Genomic DNA, 18,690 nt, shown 5'->3' on the forward strand with positions numbered 1-18,690 from the left:
AAAACTAGCACTTTATTCCGGCATGTGCCCCTTTGTATCTCCTCAATTCGCGGGTACTACCCGGGAAGCTTATGCAATTCTGCCGATCTTTAATGTTACAATATAAATTCATATGTAGTGACTACGTGACTACATGATCTGCATGGTGTCCATAAAATAATAAAATTACAAAAAATATTCGTAATTCACGAACATTCAAGTTAATTAAAATCGATATCTTTTCTGAATAAATTTGATTAATTTTCTAAGATCAGTTTTATTTAACTAAAATATAATATAGCGTTGTAAAGTTAAAAAAACAAGCGTAGCACATTACAGTATGTCCATAAAAATCAATTGTATGATTGTAAAAATTTGAATATTTTGGAGTTTTATAATTTATTAAATATATATAAAAAATACTTCAATTTGTAATAAGATTTCTTTAACGTAACTTGAAAAAAAAACTAGTTTATGATGAAATTAAAGATTATAAAAAGTTTTTTTTTCCCCATGTATATGTAAATATATAAATATTGATTGTTTTTTTACCAAATTTATTTTCTTTTGTTTTAAAAGTAACATAACAAATAAATGAATGATTTTTTGTCCAATCAAATACGTTCGAATTTAAATTTAAACACATATGTTGTATGTCATTATATGTATTATTTTGGTAATTAGTTACGGAGCCGGAGTATGTATTTTATGTTCTTTCCGTTTCAGAATATTCTTATAGAGTAAATAAAGAAGTAAATTTCAAGAGTGGGTGCATTTTTACAATATTTTACAAATGAAATTGAATGTAATGTATCGTGATATTCAATGTACAGCATGATTATTAGTTGATTGTGTAACAAAACTTGAAATGAAATTAGAAAATTTAAAAAAAAAACAAAGAAACTTACAACATAAACAAATCCATAGGTTGGAAACTTTTCATGTGGTCGTTTTAATTACTTTAATGGAAAAAAATACTTTTTTTTTTTATTTTAAATTCAATTCACTTGCTAAATTTTTTTTGCTCCATTTCTTTTTTTCTGGTAATCTAATTATTAACTTAAACACTTCTTAAATTTTTTTATTCCATTTTTTTTTTTTACCTTTTATTTTTTCTTTTTAAAACGAAATATTAATCATTATTAATTTCGTTAATTTATAAAAAATAAAAAAATAAAATAAAATGGCAAAAAAGAAAGTTATCGTAGCGGAACTCTCAGTAATCGAGTTCCTTGAAAGTAAATTTAATTCTTTTAATATTAAGAGATATAAATTTGAAGAACTCGAAAATGTTCGTAATATAGAGTCGAAAAATTTCGGAAACGTTCAAATTGCGACATTAAAAGAAAACAAGGTTTCCGTTATGTTAAAACCGATTCCTACTGATGATATTCACGAAAGTGTTAACGAGGTTAGTAAAAAATTGTAAAATCCTTTTAATAGCGACGTAATAGAACGGTAGTTGGTCGTTAAATGGCGCAGCATTTTTAAAATTTAACTAATTATTTTATTTGCTCATCAGATTAAATTAATGTGGGAGGCTGGTACTCATAAATCCATATTAAAATTCTATGGTATCACTAAAGGTAATTTATGAAATTGTATAAATTTCTTGTTTAAACCATTTTTTTTTAAATTAAATTAAATTATCAATTATGTAGATCAAACGAAAGATGATTATTTTCTTGTATTGGAATACGTTGAATGTAATACCTTTTCGGATCATTTGCAAGATTTATATGATTATTTGGATTGGAACATAAAAGCTGGCCTTGCGCTTGAAATTGCGAAAGGTTTAAAATTTTTGCACGAAAATAATATCGCCCACAAGAATTTGGTAAGTTTTATTTTTTAATTTATTTATTATTATTTTTTTTTTCGTTCCGTTCAAAAATATCAATATATATGATCTTTATAGACAGCAGAAAGTATATTGTATCCTAATAATACCATTAAATTGGCCAATTTCGGAATACTTAAAAATAACGTCCCTCAAAAACGTGCCTTAAAAGAGAAGTTCACGTTTTGGAAAAAAGATAAAGAACAAGATCATCCAAAAGAATATGATATCTTATCGTTTGGAATTATTTTGTTTCAACTTACTCAACATGTTGATTATTATATTAATAGCAATTGGGAAACATACTTGAAATCAATTCCATTGGAACATCGTGAAATTAAAATGGACAATATACCTATAGATTATAAAAAACAATACAAGGAACTTTGTAAATGTACGTAAATCGTTGATACATCACGTGATTTCGTTCGTTCTTCCACTAATACTTTTTTTTAAAAAAAATATTTTAGCTTGTTGGAGTAAGAATATAAAAGAACGACCTAGTATCCATCAAATAGTAAATTCTTTGCAAGAACTTGGTGGAAATGATAAAAATGATTTCGTTTATAATGCTTCCCAACCTGGTTCTGAAACTATAAATGATACGTCAATAAAAACGACTTCAACACCTTCAAAACCTTTAACGTCTTCAACGACTTCAACACCTTCAATACCTTCAACGTCTTCAACACAACCAACTTCGTACACTGCACCTCACAAACCAGTTACATCAAGCCAACTTTATACTTCCCCTAATATTCCTACTATCCCCAATATTCCTACTACCAACACGACTACAACTACTTATACAAATTCTCGAAGTTCCCCCTACACTTCTACTACTAGAACTAATACAACTAATACACCTCCTACTACTACAATTCCTACAAATCCTTTGGTTCCTCCTACAAATCCTTTCTTAAATAATTCTGGAACGGCAAATTCGGCGATTTCACCTTTGACAATAGACTTTATTTTATCACCTCAACAAATTACATCACTTATTCTTGGATTGACAACACCACCACCACAAAATACAGCTCCAGTTACTCAAGAATATGTTACAAAAATGTACAAAACATTTCATGATAAAGTAGCAAAATGCGAGATGGATATATCAAAACTTAATGATTTATATATAATACAATATTTAAACAAGACAGTTCAAAATGAAAATAAAGTTTTTGACTTTTGTAATGCGAATCAATCTTTAATGATCAATAAGGTACTATTAGGATTATTTCATCAACTTGCTATTGGAACAACTACAGTTAGTTTACCAAAAGCGTATGAATTGTACAAAGAAGCATCCAAAAAAAATTCGTTCGCGGCTTATATAGCTGGTACATACGCTCAATATGGTCAAGGAGTTCCAAAAAATGCGACTGAAGCTTATAATTTTTATAAATCATCTGCGGAAAGTGGATTTGTACCAGCATATAATAAAATAGGATTATGTTATGATATGGGAACCGGTGTAGCAGTCGATAAGCAAAAAGCTTTCTATTGGATTGAAAAATCTGCTAAAGCGGATGATAAATATGGACAATATAATTTAGGAGCGTATTATGAAACCGGAAATGGTTGCGCAAAAGATGAAAGTAAAGGGTTTACCTGGTATTTAAAAGCTGGAGATCAAGGATTCGTAACAGCGTTAAATAAAGTAGGTTTATGTTACTTACAAGGAAAGGGTACTACTGTTGATTATTATAGATCATATGAATGGTTTAAAAAAGCGGCTATAGCAGGTTGTAAATATGGACAAACTAATTTAGGAAGTGCTTACGAATTAGGTAGAGGTATTGAAAAAAATGAAGTAGAAGCTTTTAATTGGTTTTTAAAAGCTGCTAATAATGAAAATTATGACCTAGGTCAATATTATCTTGCAAGATGTTATGAATTTGGTATTGGAACTACTATAGATAGGTTAAAAGCTTTAGAATGGTATCAAAAAAGTGCTGATAATGGAAATAGTTTAGCTTTATTAGCTTTAGCAGATATTAGAAGTACAATTCAAGCACAACCACTTTTATATTATTTATATTAGTGATAATTTGATAGTGACAATATATAATTATATATATCATATTTATATTGACATTAAATAAATCAATTATTAATAAATTATTGATTTATCATTAACAAAATTTTTCTTTTTTACTTAATATTTATTTTTCTTACGAATTTATATATTTACGCTTACGAAAAAGAACGTGAAAATCTCAGGTTTTTGAGATGCGCAATGGTAATACCCAATGTATTAAATAATGTTTTGTATCAACAGATGACAAAACTTCATTTTGATATGCTTTACAAATTTAAGGGTTTTTATTCTATGTATTTTGTTCTATATAGTATAAAATAATAAAGATATCAATTATTTTTTATATCGTAAAAAGTTGCCGAATAACGTCAATCAAAAGATTTGATTTATAAAACTTATGCAATTTATAATTAACAAAAGAATGTGAAAGCGCTTTTTTTTATGATTTTTAGCTTTTTCATGTTTAAGTACCTCTTTGACTGATTAAATTTTAAAAGCTAATAAATGACGCAAAAAAAATATTTCACTAAATAAACTATATAAACTAACGGAACGTTTCAGAATTTTCTTTTTTCATAAATTTTATTCAGTTAGTTTACGAAAAAATGAATATATATAGAGTTAATTAATAATGGAAAAAAGACAATATAAATTGAAGAAAGGATTTTCTATATAAATTTACGTTATCATGATATTTTCTTATAATAATCTAGTTAAAAATTATAAATTTATAAGGACTAAAGTAGTACTAAAGTATGCTTAGTACAAGAATTATTTTATAACAAAATACTTAATACCCCAATCTATCAGGAAATATTTTTCATGAATTTCACTTTTTGAATTTCAGGAATTTTTCTTAAAAAAAAAACAATAATAATGCATAAATAGTTATAAGTTATCAATTATATCTTTTAGTGTAAGCAGATTTTCCATCTCCTTTCTCGGAAAATACTTGTCCTTAAAAGCTTCTGGAACATTTGGGCAAATTTTGTAAATTGGTAATAAATGACCCATTTTGGGAAAGTAAATTTGTTTGTCTTTTCTAGATTCACCATATATAAATCTAATATAATCAACTTGCTAAACAATATGCAATAATACAAGACTAGATCAATTATTATTTAAATAAATAATATAAAATGAAATAATAATTTACTGTACCATATTAAGACATTTTACTTCAATTGAGGGTTGTATACTATATTCCAATCCACTGCTGTCTTCAGATATTTTAAAAGAATATTCAATCCAACCTAATCCTTCAAGTTTTGACACCTCTTCGAATTTTAAAACATGTTTATTCTATTATATAATAAAATACATTAATTAAAAAAATATCTAAAAGAAGAAAATTCTTATAGTTAATTAACTTACTTCATGATTAATTATAAATTTTATAGAGCAATCTTTAGACAGTATCTTTTTAACATTAATTTTCCAAATAGCATAATGCCGCAAATTTATACGTAAATTGGGTAAATTAAAACTAAATGCTTTACCCTCAAAAGATAAAATCTGCCCTGATAAGCTAATATTTTTTTAAAAAAGTAATTTAACTTATGTAAACATTTAGTAAACCAATACATACAAACTAACTTTACCTCTTTGTGTCATTTACTTGAAATTGATGAAATTCATTATTCAAATTTAAAAAGTTAGAAATAAAATAAACACCTATCCCTGAAATAATTTATTGTGTTAGTATAATATAACAAATAATATATATATTTAAATATTCTCTTACTTTTGTATAAAAATTTGTTAAAAGGATTATTGTCAACAATGCCAAGTCCAGTTATATCATCATTCCACTTTAGGTATGACATGTAATACATCCAAAAATATGAATATTTCTTGTGATGTAATAAATAAAAAATTGAAATGTCATCATTATTTAATACAAATAGACTAACTAAATTTATTATGGATTTCATAATATATTCTTCAGGATTCATAATAAACAAATCAATATATATTTTACATTTCATAAAATTTAATGAATAATCATTATTATCAGCAGGAATTTGTTCAATTTTTGTTATAATATCATGTTTTAAATCTTTAAAGCTATATTTCTCTTGCAAATATTCTATGTAATATAATTGAATTTTTGATAAATTATCATTAGAGTCTAATTCTACACATTTTTTAAAAGAAGTTATAGCATTCTTAATATTTCCTATTGAATAATATGTTAAACCTTTATAATAGTATGCTAAATTATTTGATGAATCTAATTGCACAACTTTATCAACATCTAGTAAAGCTTTATCATATTCTTGAAGAACAAAATATGCAATAGCTCTTTTATTCAAATTATGAATATTTTCTGGATCTATATTAATTGCTTTTGTAAAATATATTACTGCTTCACCATACTTTCCTAAATTTTTAAGAATTTCTCCATAATAACATAAAATTAATGAATCTTTATCATTAATGTTTAACAATTCGTCTAATATCTTTAAACAATTTTTATAATCTACTTGCTTTTCATAAATGTATGCACAATTCTTAAGATACTTAAGATACAAATTATTATTTAGACCATTTTCTAATGCAATATTATAATTCTTTAAAGCATTATCATAATGGAATTTTCTTAAAAAACTATTTCCAAGTATTATATATAAATTAGCAATTGATTTGACTTTATATTTTAATGATACATTTAAATTATCTATTGCTTTATCATATTCACTTTGCCAAAAAAATATATCTCCATAAATAAAATAAGCAATTGGTTCTTTTGGTTTTAACTTAATAGCTTCTTTTAAATATAAATGTACCTGTTCATAATTATTAAGACATCTATAAATATAGGCTAAAATACATCTTACAGGATAATCTTTAGAAAAAAGCTTTAAGTATTCTTTACATAATGATTCAGCTTTTTGGTAATATTTTCCATTTAATTCTTTTATAATGCTTTGATATATTGGATGTTGTTTTTTTGAAACTCTTGGAAATATTGTTGATAATATAGTAGTTGTATTTAATTTAATTGCTTTCATAAATTTCTTCTTTTTAGTTAAAATAAGATCAACTTCTGAATTATCTGAATTACTATCATATTGGTCATTTGTTATTTGTTCTGAATTTTCTAATTCAATAGTTGGTAAAATATGTCCAGCATCAAAGAATTGTGAATATAAATTTTTATAAACAGTATTCTGTGGTAAATATCTGATATCATTATTTTCAAGTTTTTTTCTGCATATAGGACATTTTTTTTGTTTTAAATTTTTTAAATTATTTAATGATAATATATGTTGACATTTTAAAATACATAATTGGTCTGTTGGTTCATTACTAATTGGACATGTCATTTCATCTGCTATAACATCTATAATGTTACATTTATTTTGATTTAAACTTCTTCCTTTTTCTTTCCCTTTTCCAATACTGTCATTTAAAATTTTAGAATCTTCAAAATATTTTTCTTTAACAAAAGTTAATAAATTTTGAAATTTTTCTGAAAAATCTGCAGATTTATTTTCATTTAATTTTCGTATATATTGATCAAAATCATCTTCAATCATTGAAAACGTTTGGTTATCAATATTATATAAATGTAATAATAATTCAATTGCCTTAAATTGAATAAAGTTGCTTGGAGCTTTATTAAGTGATTCAATTGCCATATAATAACAAAGACCATATGTTGCCATGTGAGTAGATTTTTGAATAAGATTTTGTGCAAGATCCAATAATCCGAACCATAAAGTATGTGGTAATGCAAGAGGTTCATTTCCAGCAATACCATTTAAAAAATTCCCAGTATTTTTTAATGATGCTCTTGCAAATCTATCTGATACTATATCAAATTTCGCTTGAGAATCTAAAATAGATTCATCAGTAATATTGGTCCATTCTCTTTCTAAAAAACTCCAAATATATTCTATTAATATCATTTCTGCATATTTTTTACTGATTATTTTTTCAGAACCTTCAGACCAAATAAAAAGATTATGCTGAATTATTAATATAATTTTGCAATCAATATAATAGGATGGTACTGAATATTTAAAACTTAAACCTTGGCGTAATTGTATAATCATTGATTCAATTGAATAATTTTCATCTGAAATAGTAACTTTAGACGATGGTGTAATATTTAAAATGGGTTTTAATAAATCTTTAATTCTTCTTAAAAGTTCCTGAAACCAACTTACATCATCACGCAAACTATATAACATATCTCGCAAGTAAATTAATAAAAAATCTATATTATAGTTATGTCTTTTATAGGGTTGGATCGGTCCGGTCCGGTCCGGTCCCAAAAAGACCGGTCTTTCAACCTGGACCGGACCGGACCGGGACCGGACCGATTTAAATTCAAGAAATTTTGTCCCCATGATTTTAAGACCTCTAAAACATTAAAGAACGTTGCAAAACGTTTTTTAACATGTAATTTAACAAATAAACAACGTTTCGCAACGTTTTTTAATTATTTTAATAGAAAACGTTGCGAAAACGTTTTTTATTAATAAGTTCATAAAAAAAAACGTTTTTCGCAAACGTTTTTAATTATTTTAACAAACAACGTTGCGAAAACGTTTTTATTAAGTAATTAACGTTTTGCAGCGTTTTTTATTAAGTAATTTAATAAAAAAACGTTTTCGCACGTTTTTTAATTATTTTATTAATAGGAAACGTTACAAAAACGTTTTTTATTAATAATTTCACGAAAAAAAGGTTTTCGCACATTTTTTTAATAAAAAACGTTGCGAAAATGTTAAAAACCGAACTGATAATCGGTTTTGGCAAAAACCGTGCCCTAGAAGTACATGAGCACAAAAATTTGGCTCATTTTTATTGGATATTAATAATATAAGATCGGTCCCGGTCCGGACCGGTCCTCAGATCTCGGACCGAAGACCGTGAAGACCGGTCCCAAGACCGACGCAGGACCGGTCTTTGCTAGGACCGATCCAACCCTAGTCTTTTATCTTCAATAACTTGCATTGTTTTATAATAAATTTCAGTAAATTTTGCTAAAGAATTGCACACTTCTTCCAAAAGATCTTTACTAAGAACTATTGATGGATTTGAAAATTGTATACGCTCTAAAACAGCTATCCAGGTTCGTAAGTGAAATTCCAATCTCACCACATTTTCTTCTGAATAATAATCAAATAAAGTAGGATTTGCTAACACTTTTAATGAACTTATCAAAACCTGGGATGAAAATTTATTCTGTAAATTTTCAAAAAGTAACTTTAGAGCATATAAAAATTTTGGTTCAATCAATTCCTTTACAAGCTCTTTTACTTTTTCATCTGGTGTAATAAATCCTTCATTTTCTAGCTTAATAAGTAATTGGTTTCTATAAATACACGTGTTTTCTGTTGATGATTTTGTTGCTTGATTTGACGTACTTGATAAACTACTTTCAAACTCCACTTTTATCCCACTTTTGTATTCATATTCAAAAATATTTAAAGATCCAAGGTCATTTACTAAATCATCACTTATATCTATAGTTCCCTTACTTAACTTCAAAGTTGACTTATATTTTTCCAAGTTTTCCTTTTCATTGACGTTATTTATAAATTCTTCTTTTTCCGGTTTGAGAAGTGATTGATATGTATTATCTATTGATGGCCCTGCTTTATTTGACACAGTTGATGTACTATTTTCAGATTCCGCTATTGCTCCACTTTCATGTTCATTAATATTTAATGATTCATCATCTATTAAATCATTGTATATGTCTATAGTTTTCTTGCTCAAGTTTGAAACTGACTTAAATTTTTCTGGTTCTTTCTTTTCATTAATTTTATAAACAATTGTATCATTTTGGTTTGGATAAATTACTGCTTTAAGAGCTGAAACAACTTCCTGAATATTTGGACGTTCACTTGATTCATATTTCCAGCATTCTAGGAATCAAATAATTAATATATAATTAGGATATAGTAAAAAAAAAATCATTGAAAAATTGTACTAAAATTTATAATATTACCTGTATATAATTTATTATATTCAAAAGGAGTTTCATCAATCATTTCTTCTCTTTTACCATTAACGATAAATAAGATTAACCGTGCATTATAATCGAAACCTTTAAATGGTTCATATCCACTTGAAATTTGCCACATTAAAACTCCAATACTATATACATCAGATTTTTTATTTAATTTATAATCTTGACTTTGATTATTAAAACTTTCTGGATCTACATAGGGTATTACGCCTAGAATTTTTGATGTATCACTTGATGCTTCAGCGATTTTTTTTGATAGCCCAAAGTCTGCCAATTTAATATTATCTTGATGTATAAGTATATTATTCGCGTGCTTTTTAAATTATTTAAAAAAAAAAGTATTAGAATATATTAACTGAAAATAGTAAGGATTTACAAATAAAAATTACCAGATCACGATGAATAATATCCTTTTCGTGTAGAAATTCTACGGCACTTGCCAATTGCAATGCTAAACGATATTTGTCGCTCCATTTAAGTTCATTGAAGTGCTTATTTAAATAAGTATTTAGTGTACCATTATTAGCATATTCTAGGACTAGCGAGTAATTATTTGTTTGATGAGTCGTATCTGAACAAAAAAAATTTTGTATTAAATTAATTAATATCATTACATCATTATATCCTGTAATATTCAAAACTCACTTTCCAATTTCGTAATTCCATAGAAACTTATAATATTTTCATGGTCATCAACCCTCCGAAGCAATTTTAACTATAGGAAAATAATAGTATTAAAGTCTAATATTTTATTTACTTGAAAATTTTAAAACCGTACCTCTTTTACAACTTCCTTAAGGGTTTCTTCACTATTGTTAAAAGATTTTAAAGCAAAAAGACGATTAGAATTTTTCCAATTAACGCAAAAAACAGTTCCATATGAACCTTTCCCTATTTGTTGTTTATTTGTAAAGTCCGAATATTCATAGTATCTGATATGTTCCTCAGAAATTGAATAATTTAACCAATCAATGTAATAATTTAAATCTTTTATCTTAGAGTTTTCAGCCATTTTTTTTTTTAATACTTAATACATTTATTATTCCTTCATTTAATTTCTAGAAATAAATGAAATAAATGGCAGAAACTCACTAAATTAATAATAGCTTATTTTAAATGATTTTTCGTTACACAATTTTTCCGTAACGTATTGCAAGAATACAATTAGAATCAGCAGATCTATACATTAATTTAGGTCACAAATCGCATGGCGCAGTAATTATTTAGTAATGGACGTGCTCACGTACGATCTTGACAATAAATTGTTTTTCAAACAAGGATGTGGTTTTAAAAATACTGTACATCAAGATGGTAAAAACTAATTATTTCTGTAGCAAATTCTTTAAAACGATAAATAACATTTAATTTGATGTTTAGAAACAAACGTTTTAAAAGTTATACCTTCTATCGGCAACAAACATCTTAAAATTTACTAATGGCTCAAATAAGTAAATTTATTTAATAAGAATTTCCTCTAATTAACGATACTGAAGAGTATATAGTATTTTTTAAATGTTGGAATTTTTTAGAAAAAGAATGGTAATGTAATTAATAAGACTATTTTAGATTCTTTAACCAAATTTGATCAGATAAAGTTTCAAAGACATTCCATAAATACCAATTTTTTACTAATTATCATTTAAGTACCAACGTAATCTCCAATCAATATAATAAGATTCCACTAGATATTTAAAACTTAATCCTCAACGCAATCGAGTAAGCAACGATAAGATTGAACAATTATCATTTGGAAGAGAGGCGCCTGATATTGGTAAATTCTTGGTGTAATATTTAAATATTTAATATAGCCTTAAATTTCTAATTCGTATAATCGTGAAACCAAGTCTCATCATCATGTGAATTAATAAAAAGTCAATCACGTTATAATTACGTTTTTTGGTAATTTTCTTAATTTTCTGATTTAACTGATTGAAATTTGATTTAAAATTATCATAAAATCCTATTTAATAACCTTTGTTGTTTTCGATTGATTTTGGTAAATTTTGCTAAAGAATTATAAACTTTATCTTGAAGTTTTTACTAAGTATTATCGGTGAAAAACAAATCCGTTCTAGAACAGTATCCAAAGATCTTAAATGTAATTCTAATCTAGCTACGCTTTTTATTGGATAATAGTTAAAAGGAATATCAACTAATGCTTCTAATGAATTTGTTAAGACTTGAGGTGAAAACTCATTTTGGACGTTTCAAAAAGTAAAATATAAATACTTTATTTCGGACAATTTCTTAATAAGCTCTTTTGTTTTTTCATTACTAGTTAAACCATCCTCTTCTAATTTGATAAGGATATTATTTTTAAATGTATTTTCATGCAAAGCAGTTTTATATGCAAACGAATTATTATTTTCCAAATTATTCAGATTCAATAAATGGTTCTTGTTTGAACTACCATTCCAAAATTATATATAAATATTAAAATAAGACATAATATTATTATACGTTGAACTTAAAAATTGAATGCATAAAAATAGTAGTGAATTTCAATCAAATTACTTAGAACGAGGAGTTTTTTTTGAAAAAGGAAGAATGGTTATAGTATGATTTACAAAAAAAAAAATGCATGTAGCATTTTTTTTGTCTCGAAAAAATTTGAGATTTAAAGTTTTGTGAATTTGTCGCCTTAATAAAGTTATTTTGAAAATTTATTATTGCGGCTTATGTTACAGTTACGTAATAAAGATCTATATGGTACTATTTATTTCGTTCAAAATTTTAATTAAAAGATGACTGATCTTTGTGATCCAATAATAATGATGCAGATCTTTAGTTCCAGCCGGAGTTTATCACATCTTGTAACGGTAAAGAATAAATTAAAAAAAAAATTTCCTGAATAGAAGTTATCATAAAACATTTATTAAGCATACATTATTGAAGATAAAATTGTATTCTAAAATTTACATCGCCACAAACTCATAAATTAGAAACAGTGATTTTATTCGGTAACTTCCACAAGTTTATTGTAAACGAAAACGAAAAGTTTTATTATAAAATTATACTGCGAAATAAAAATAAAAAAAAAATCTCGATAAAATGATTATTTTCGATATTATAATTTTGATAGGTCAAAAAATCGTATTAAGCCACCCCGTCCTACCTTACCCATTTAGGTATTGATTTACCGTTTATATAATCCATTAATTCATTCCCGCGTCAAACAAAATCTTTTTCAAGATGAAATTTTTAATCAACTTAAAAAAATCGAGATGTTTCCCTGTTTCGGTAAACACATCCAAACTTTTATGTCGTTACATAAGTCACTTTAGGTATCCATATCCGGGTGATAAAGGTATATTCCTTTAATTTTATTTTTATTAAAAAAAAAATTTTTTATAAAAATATATAATAAAAATTTTTGTAGTTATTGTAGCCATGTCAGGAGGTGTAGATTCAAGTGTTTCGGCATACCTTCTAAAAAGACAGGTATTAAAAATGACTTTAGACTTTGAAAAAATAATTTTAATTTTTCCAATAATAATATTTTCTTTTAAAATAAATAGGGATATGTAATAGAAGGTGTTTATATGCGTAATTGGGATACAACAGACGAAAATGGAGTTTGCACGAGTGATCAAGATTGGAAAGATGTTCAGACAGTTTGTAAACAACTAGATATACCTTGCAGACAGGTGAATAAAATATGTATAAGTTTATATTTAAGTATTAAAATATTTTCTAATGAAATGATTTCCCGATCGTTTTTTTTTAAAGTTCGATTTTACAAAAGAATATTGGTTGCAGGTGTTTACAAGGATGATTGAAGATTATGAAAATGGGATCACTCCAAATCCTGATGTAATGTGTAATCGTGAAATTAAATTTGGATGGTTTTTAGATAAATGTTTAGGATCTATTAATGGCAAAGATAAAGAAAATACTTGGATAGCCACAGGTATAAAAGTACAAATCAAATCATTAAGTTTTTTTTTACTTATACACTGATTTTTTTAATAATATAGGACATTATGTTCAACTCGAACGCACAGATTCTGGGCGAGTTAAATTAATGCGAGGTTTGTTATACTTTGATCTTTGTTTAATCTTTTTTTTATCAATTGATTTTAACCAATGTCAATATTAGGAGTTGATGTCACCAAAGATCAAAGTTATTTCTTATCAACAGTTGCCGAACAAAATCTTCAAAGAGTAATAGAATTTAAAAAAATTATCATTTTTATACATTAATCATCTCTAAAAATATCTTTATTCGTCTATAGGTAATATTTCCTGTTGGAAACTTACATAAAAAGCAAGTTAAATCAATTGCACATGTGGCAAATCTAGAAACTGCTAATAAAAAAGAAAGTATGGGTATTTGTTTTGTGGGGAAAAAAAGAAAATTTTCAGAATTCTTGGAACAATACGTTATACCAAAACCAGGAGATATAAAAACATTAGATGGAATTATTATCGGTAAATATAAAATGATCAAATTTAGGAGTAGTCTTTATTTTTAATACTTTTAAGACTATTTTAGGTCAACATCGTGGTTTATTTTCTTACACTATTGGACAATGCGCAAGAATACATTATGGACCTGATCGGCATGTGTCTTTTAATTTGTAAATTATTAATAATTACAAATTTTAATTTAGTATTTTAATAAATATCATAGATGGTTTGTTTTAAGAAAAGACATTAAAAATAATTCTTTAATCGTTATACCTGGATCGTGAGTACAAATACTGAATTATTTATTAGAGACAAGATTAAGTAATTTATAATAACTTTGTCTTTTACAATGTATCCATTTTTTTTTTTAAAAAAAAAAGAACAAACCCATTATTATTTTCTTCAAAACTCGTTGCCAAGGATTGGATATGGAGTTGGGGTGAACCTCCTAAAGAAATTGAAGGAGGTAGTGAAATGATATAGCTTATATTTTGCTGAGATCAAATCAAAATATAATAATTGTATGTATGTTTTAGGCATCAATTTACTTACTCAGCTTAGATATCAACAACCTGCAGGTAAGATCGTTTGATTTTTTAACAGTTTCCTATTGAAATATTTTTACAATTCTTTTTAATGATTAGAACTATGTAAAGTAACAAGAAGGTAAGAAATTATAATTAACGAAATTTAACTATATGAGTGAATACTAAAATATGTTCAAGATCTGATGGAAAGTATATAGTGGAATTTAGTACACCTAAACGAGCCATTACACCCGGTCAGGTAGTAAAGCAAATCGAAAGTAAATCTTTATATATAAAATAACCCTAAACGTCTATATATATATATAATAGAACGTTGTTGTATGGGATGAAAATTGGTGCCTTGGAAGTGGAATTATTGAACAACCATTAATAAATTAAGGTAATATTAAATTTACGCTCTGATGATTTTGATGTATAGGTTGATATTGACTATTTTCATTCATTCCAATTAGAAACTTGTGGTAATGCCAAATTTTTGAAATAATTTAATCGAAGTTACATTGGTTAATACTTAGACTAATATATGTATCAGTATAAAGAGGCTAGTATTAAGATATTGTTTATCCCTAAAATATCCGCCATCGGTCCTTTTAAATCTGCATGAGCTTGGATGGAAAAATTAATAGTTATCATAATTAAATATTATTAATTAATATATGTATTAAACAAATTAATTTTAAAATAACTGTTATTTAATTAAAAATGGTTAATTAATATTACATGCATTATTTTTCTTGTAATGGTGAAAATCAATTTATATATATATAGTTTCTTACAGTAGTTTTTAACAAAATTTTTTTCTTTTTATATAAACTCATCGGGAAGAAAAAATATTAGTTATCTATAATGTAAAATACAAATAAAAAAAGAAATTTAATGTAGTTGGCTAGTTGCAAAGTGTAGAAACTTTATTTAATGAGTATATTAAGACATTATTAATGCTTTCCGCAGTTGGGATAAGGACCTAACATCGGTAATTATGGTTTCATCCATTCTTGAATCCAAATGCAAATCAAAGTGAGTGAGTATTATACAGTCAGCTCTCGATACAACGAACTCGTTCTATGATATAACGAATTTTTCTCAACACGTGACATTTAACCAATCTAAATTCCTTTTAAAAATTCTTTGCAATAACGTGAAAACCGTTATATTTGGAGTAACTAATGTATTATACACTAAAATCGCACGAGACATAGGATCACCATTTTTGGGCAAAGATAGCCAGATTTATTTCGAACTAAGGACATTGTCATTTCGCGGAATTTACTTCATTTGTACATAATGGTATCTAAAACAATGTCAACATCATTTCTATCTAAACCTTGACGAAAATCATTAAACAATGGAAATTCATTTATTTAAAATCCAGTAAATGAAGCCTTGAGGCTAAAAAACTATAATGATTTAGACTCGGAAATTTATCTATCAGTAATTAGTCGAAAGGGGCTGACAATTGCGGAAATCAGGTTTGCCAAGATAGTATGGCCAAAGGATATTGCCTTGTCGAACATTCTTCTCCAGAACGGCTTTTCATCATCCGGTTCTTTTAGTTACGTGGTTTGATAAATGTTGTTAGAACGGCATTAAATGAAAATTAACCTTTCTCTTTACTTACTTTTAGACCATTCATCCAGTATGCGCCGACTATATTCATTGTACAGATCTTCAGTTATATATCCCATATCAAAGCAATTCTTGAGTGCAGAGAGCTTTTGTTCAAGTTCGCTCATGTTTCCTGTTTGCTTAGGTTCTTTCACAGTTTTAGATATGTTATATCAATAAATGAAAATAATACATATAAATGATGAATTATATTTCTTTTTATAAACACGCATTACTTACTATTTAAACCACGTTTTTTTTTAAAATAAATAATTACATAAAATCTACGTAATATACTTTTTTCACTACGAAATAATTACATCAATTTTACGTACATCATTTTTCTATTATGGAATTAGATTTTTTTTCTCAAATTTGTTTTGGTGATCGTATTAACCAAAGAAAGTTTGGTTTGAACTTAAGAGCTAAGTTAAATATGTCGAATAAATTAAACTATCTACAAATAAAGTTAGTCATTATTGTCATTATTGTGCAGACGCATGTTGGTCTATTAAGAAAAGCTTGTGAGTCTGGTACAAATTTTGTACTGAAATTAATACTGTATGGACAATAAATCCTTACATTAATTTTATGAGAAAATGGATCTCTATTCAGAATTAAAAAGGAACAAACAACAATTCGAGAATAATGAAATCAGTAAAGAAGTGTTTAACAAACGTCAAATGTCCATATTAAACAAATGGTCAGGAGAACTGAAGAACCATTCTCATGGTAAATAACAAAAAAAACATGTCTATCTTGTTATCCTTTATTAATGCGCTTATCCCTTTCAATGCGATAGTTGTCAATAAATCAAAAGAAATAGATTTGTACGGAATTCTCCACTTATCACCTAGCGCGACTGAAGCTGACATTAAGTCGAAGTACAAGGAACTTGCTCTGAAATACCATCCAGATAAGAATAGCAATACCAAAACTGAAGAGGTAAAGAATGAGGTTTATTTACTTTTACCTCCTACCCACATATTAACCCAATGTCATAAATATAGTGGACCAATCTTTCAAAAGCATACCAGACCCTTTCAGATAAAAACAGTCGAGCACATTACGATAATTTCGGAACAGTTAGCAACAGTAGGTCTCGAGACTATTTATTATATACCTGGTAATTTTTCGCTTCTCTCAACTCACCCCAATTTGTGTTAACGTAGCTTTCATGGATAAAGCATCGTTCAACTGCTATGTAGGAGGAGAATTCTGGAAACCATACATTGGTAACCTGGAAATTGGTCTCTGGTTATTCTCATTTATAGATAGTGAACTAGGATATGTAATGTCAGCTGAACTGAAAAAACGTCGTCATAACACTCGTGTGTTCAGCATTGTCCGTTATCTACAAGATAAACTCTCTCAATTTCCGAAGCATGATGACGGATCGTTTGAGAAAAGTCTTTGTCAAGAAGCTCAGAGACTTTTGGCGGAACCCAATGGCAAAGAGTTACTATCCTTACTAGGCGATATTTACATGACTGAAGCCGAAGCCCATCTAGGCGGGTCTTTTGAGGAGGGCATATTAAGGAATTTTTCTTTTTTTACTAATAATTTCAGGTTTTTTGAAGGCTTGATTTACGGATTCTGGGTTAAGGAAATAAACCAAGAGGAGGTAAAAAGCTCGTTTAATTTTTCCGTGGTTATCAAAAATAAATTATAAATTCCGTTTAAACAATTTAGATTCAAAACATAGTCTGGAAACTTTCGCTATCTGAAATAACTTCTATAGCACATGAAACCTGTGAGAAAGTCCTTAAAGAATACGAATACAATGAGGAAAAATTCTATCACCTTGTCAATTCATTATATTTCTTGGGCAAAGTGTGGAAAGAAATAAGTGAGCAGCTTGAAATAAAACCTTGATATTTGATTATTGTAATTATCACCTTTATTGTTCTCTGTGCTTGTTTATGTTATACCTGACTCAAATATCGATATTTCAAAATTTCAAACTTCATTTCTGTAAAGGACTTATATATTAAATCATGTATTATTTCTTTCAGTAAAATAGTTTAGAGACTGATAGAATAGCGAGTTTCAACTAGGTGATAAGTAAGCTTTTTTCAGATATTAGCTTTCGAACTCTCTTTTACATCTATAATTCTGTTATTATCTTAATACTTCCCACCACTATACAGTAGAATTTTAAGCACTAACTTTGAAATTGACAGATGCGGTAAATAAAAATTTATATTACTGTTGTAAATTTATTAGCGATACAAAATAACATTCCAATAATAATCAATATCCAAATACGTCCATA

At 26.8% G+C, this 18,690-nt stretch overlaps 6 protein-coding genes across 6 annotated transcripts; 3 read left to right on the forward strand and 3 right to left on the reverse strand.

Moving 5' to 3' along the window:
* Nucleotides 1-1,162: 1,162 nt before the first annotated feature.
* On the forward strand, nucleotides 1,163-4,212 carry OCT59_006401 (uncharacterized protein; the record flags this gene model as incomplete). The annotated part of the gene is made up of 5 exons (XM_025313899.2): nucleotides 1,163-1,390; nucleotides 1,502-1,565; nucleotides 1,641-1,816; nucleotides 1,898-2,213; nucleotides 2,290-4,212. The coding sequence occupies 5 exons, from the start codon at nucleotides 1,163-1,165 to the stop codon at nucleotides 3,864-3,866; spliced, it is 2,361 nt and encodes a 786-aa protein (XP_025186423.1). The 3' UTR covers nucleotides 3,867-4,212.
* A 539-nt stretch (nucleotides 4,213-4,751) lies between these two features.
* Nucleotides 4,752-8,062, reverse strand: OCT59_006402 (uncharacterized protein; the record flags this gene model as incomplete). The annotated part of the gene is made up of 5 exons (XM_025333564.2): nucleotides 4,752-4,943; nucleotides 5,025-5,165; nucleotides 5,238-5,391; nucleotides 5,465-5,543; nucleotides 5,608-8,062. 5 exons carry the CDS (start codon nucleotides 8,060-8,062, stop codon nucleotides 4,752-4,754), a joined length of 3,021 nt encoding a protein of 1,006 aa, XP_025186424.2.
* Nucleotides 8,063-8,786: 724 nt separating this feature from the next.
* On the reverse strand, nucleotides 8,787-10,864 carry OCT59_006403 (uncharacterized protein; the record flags this gene model as incomplete). The annotated part of the gene is made up of 5 exons (XM_025324393.1): nucleotides 8,787-9,748; nucleotides 9,832-10,165; nucleotides 10,242-10,423; nucleotides 10,498-10,567; nucleotides 10,631-10,864. The coding sequence occupies 5 exons, from the start codon at nucleotides 10,862-10,864 to the stop codon at nucleotides 8,787-8,789; spliced, it is 1,782 nt and encodes a 593-aa protein (XP_025186425.1).
* Nucleotides 10,865-13,044: 2,180 nt separating this feature from the next.
* Nucleotides 13,045-15,188, forward strand: OCT59_006404 (uncharacterized protein; the record flags this gene model as incomplete). Its single annotated transcript, XM_025313900.2, has 14 exons — nucleotides 13,045-13,159; nucleotides 13,232-13,293; nucleotides 13,371-13,499; nucleotides 13,582-13,762; nucleotides 13,830-13,883; nucleotides 13,952-14,016; nucleotides 14,088-14,283; nucleotides 14,348-14,414; nucleotides 14,486-14,542; nucleotides 14,643-14,728; nucleotides 14,799-14,840; nucleotides 14,907-14,928; nucleotides 14,988-15,048; nucleotides 15,120-15,188. 14 exons carry the CDS (start codon nucleotides 13,045-13,047, stop codon nucleotides 15,186-15,188), a joined length of 1,206 nt encoding a protein of 401 aa, XP_025186426.2.
* A 1,043-nt stretch (nucleotides 15,189-16,231) lies between these two features.
* Nucleotides 16,232-16,543, reverse strand: OCT59_006405 (uncharacterized protein; the record flags this gene model as incomplete). Its single annotated transcript, XM_025313901.2, has 2 exons — nucleotides 16,232-16,356; nucleotides 16,429-16,543. 2 exons carry the CDS (start codon nucleotides 16,541-16,543, stop codon nucleotides 16,232-16,234), a joined length of 240 nt encoding a protein of 79 aa, XP_025186427.2.
* Nucleotides 16,544-16,906: 363 nt separating this feature from the next.
* OCT59_006406 (uncharacterized protein) lies at nucleotides 16,907-18,647 on the forward strand. The gene is made up of 5 exons (XM_025313902.2): nucleotides 16,907-17,147; nucleotides 17,218-17,360; nucleotides 17,426-17,510; nucleotides 17,588-18,039; nucleotides 18,108-18,647. Exons 1-5 carry the CDS (start codon nucleotides 17,015-17,017, stop codon nucleotides 18,288-18,290), a joined length of 996 nt encoding a protein of 331 aa, XP_025186428.1. The 5' UTR covers nucleotides 16,907-17,014; the 3' UTR covers nucleotides 18,291-18,647.
* Nucleotides 18,648-18,690: the final 43 nt, after the last annotated feature.

Source organism: Rhizophagus irregularis, chromosome 14 (genome assembly GCF_026210795.1).
Source record: "Rhizophagus irregularis chromosome 14, complete sequence".
In the NCBI taxonomy this organism is placed as follows: domain Eukaryota; kingdom Fungi; phylum Glomeromycota; class Glomeromycetes; order Glomerales; family Glomeraceae; genus Rhizophagus; species Rhizophagus irregularis.

What these genes read in the sequence shown, in the direction of transcription:
- OCT59_006406 (XM_025313902.2), top strand. Translation starts at nt 17,015, where the DNA reads ATGGATCTCTATTCAGAATTAAAAAGGAACAAACAACAATTCGAGAAT. An exon ending in ACTGAAGAACCATTCTCATG is followed by an intron (nt 17,148 to 17,217) that starts GTAAATAACAAA and finishes TCAATGCGATAG; the next exon opens with TTGTCAATAAATCAAAAGAA. An exon ending in TTTCGGAACAGTTAGCAACA is followed by an intron (nt 17,511 to 17,587) that starts GTAGGTCTCGAG and finishes GTGTTAACGTAG; the next exon opens with CTTTCATGGATAAAGCATCG.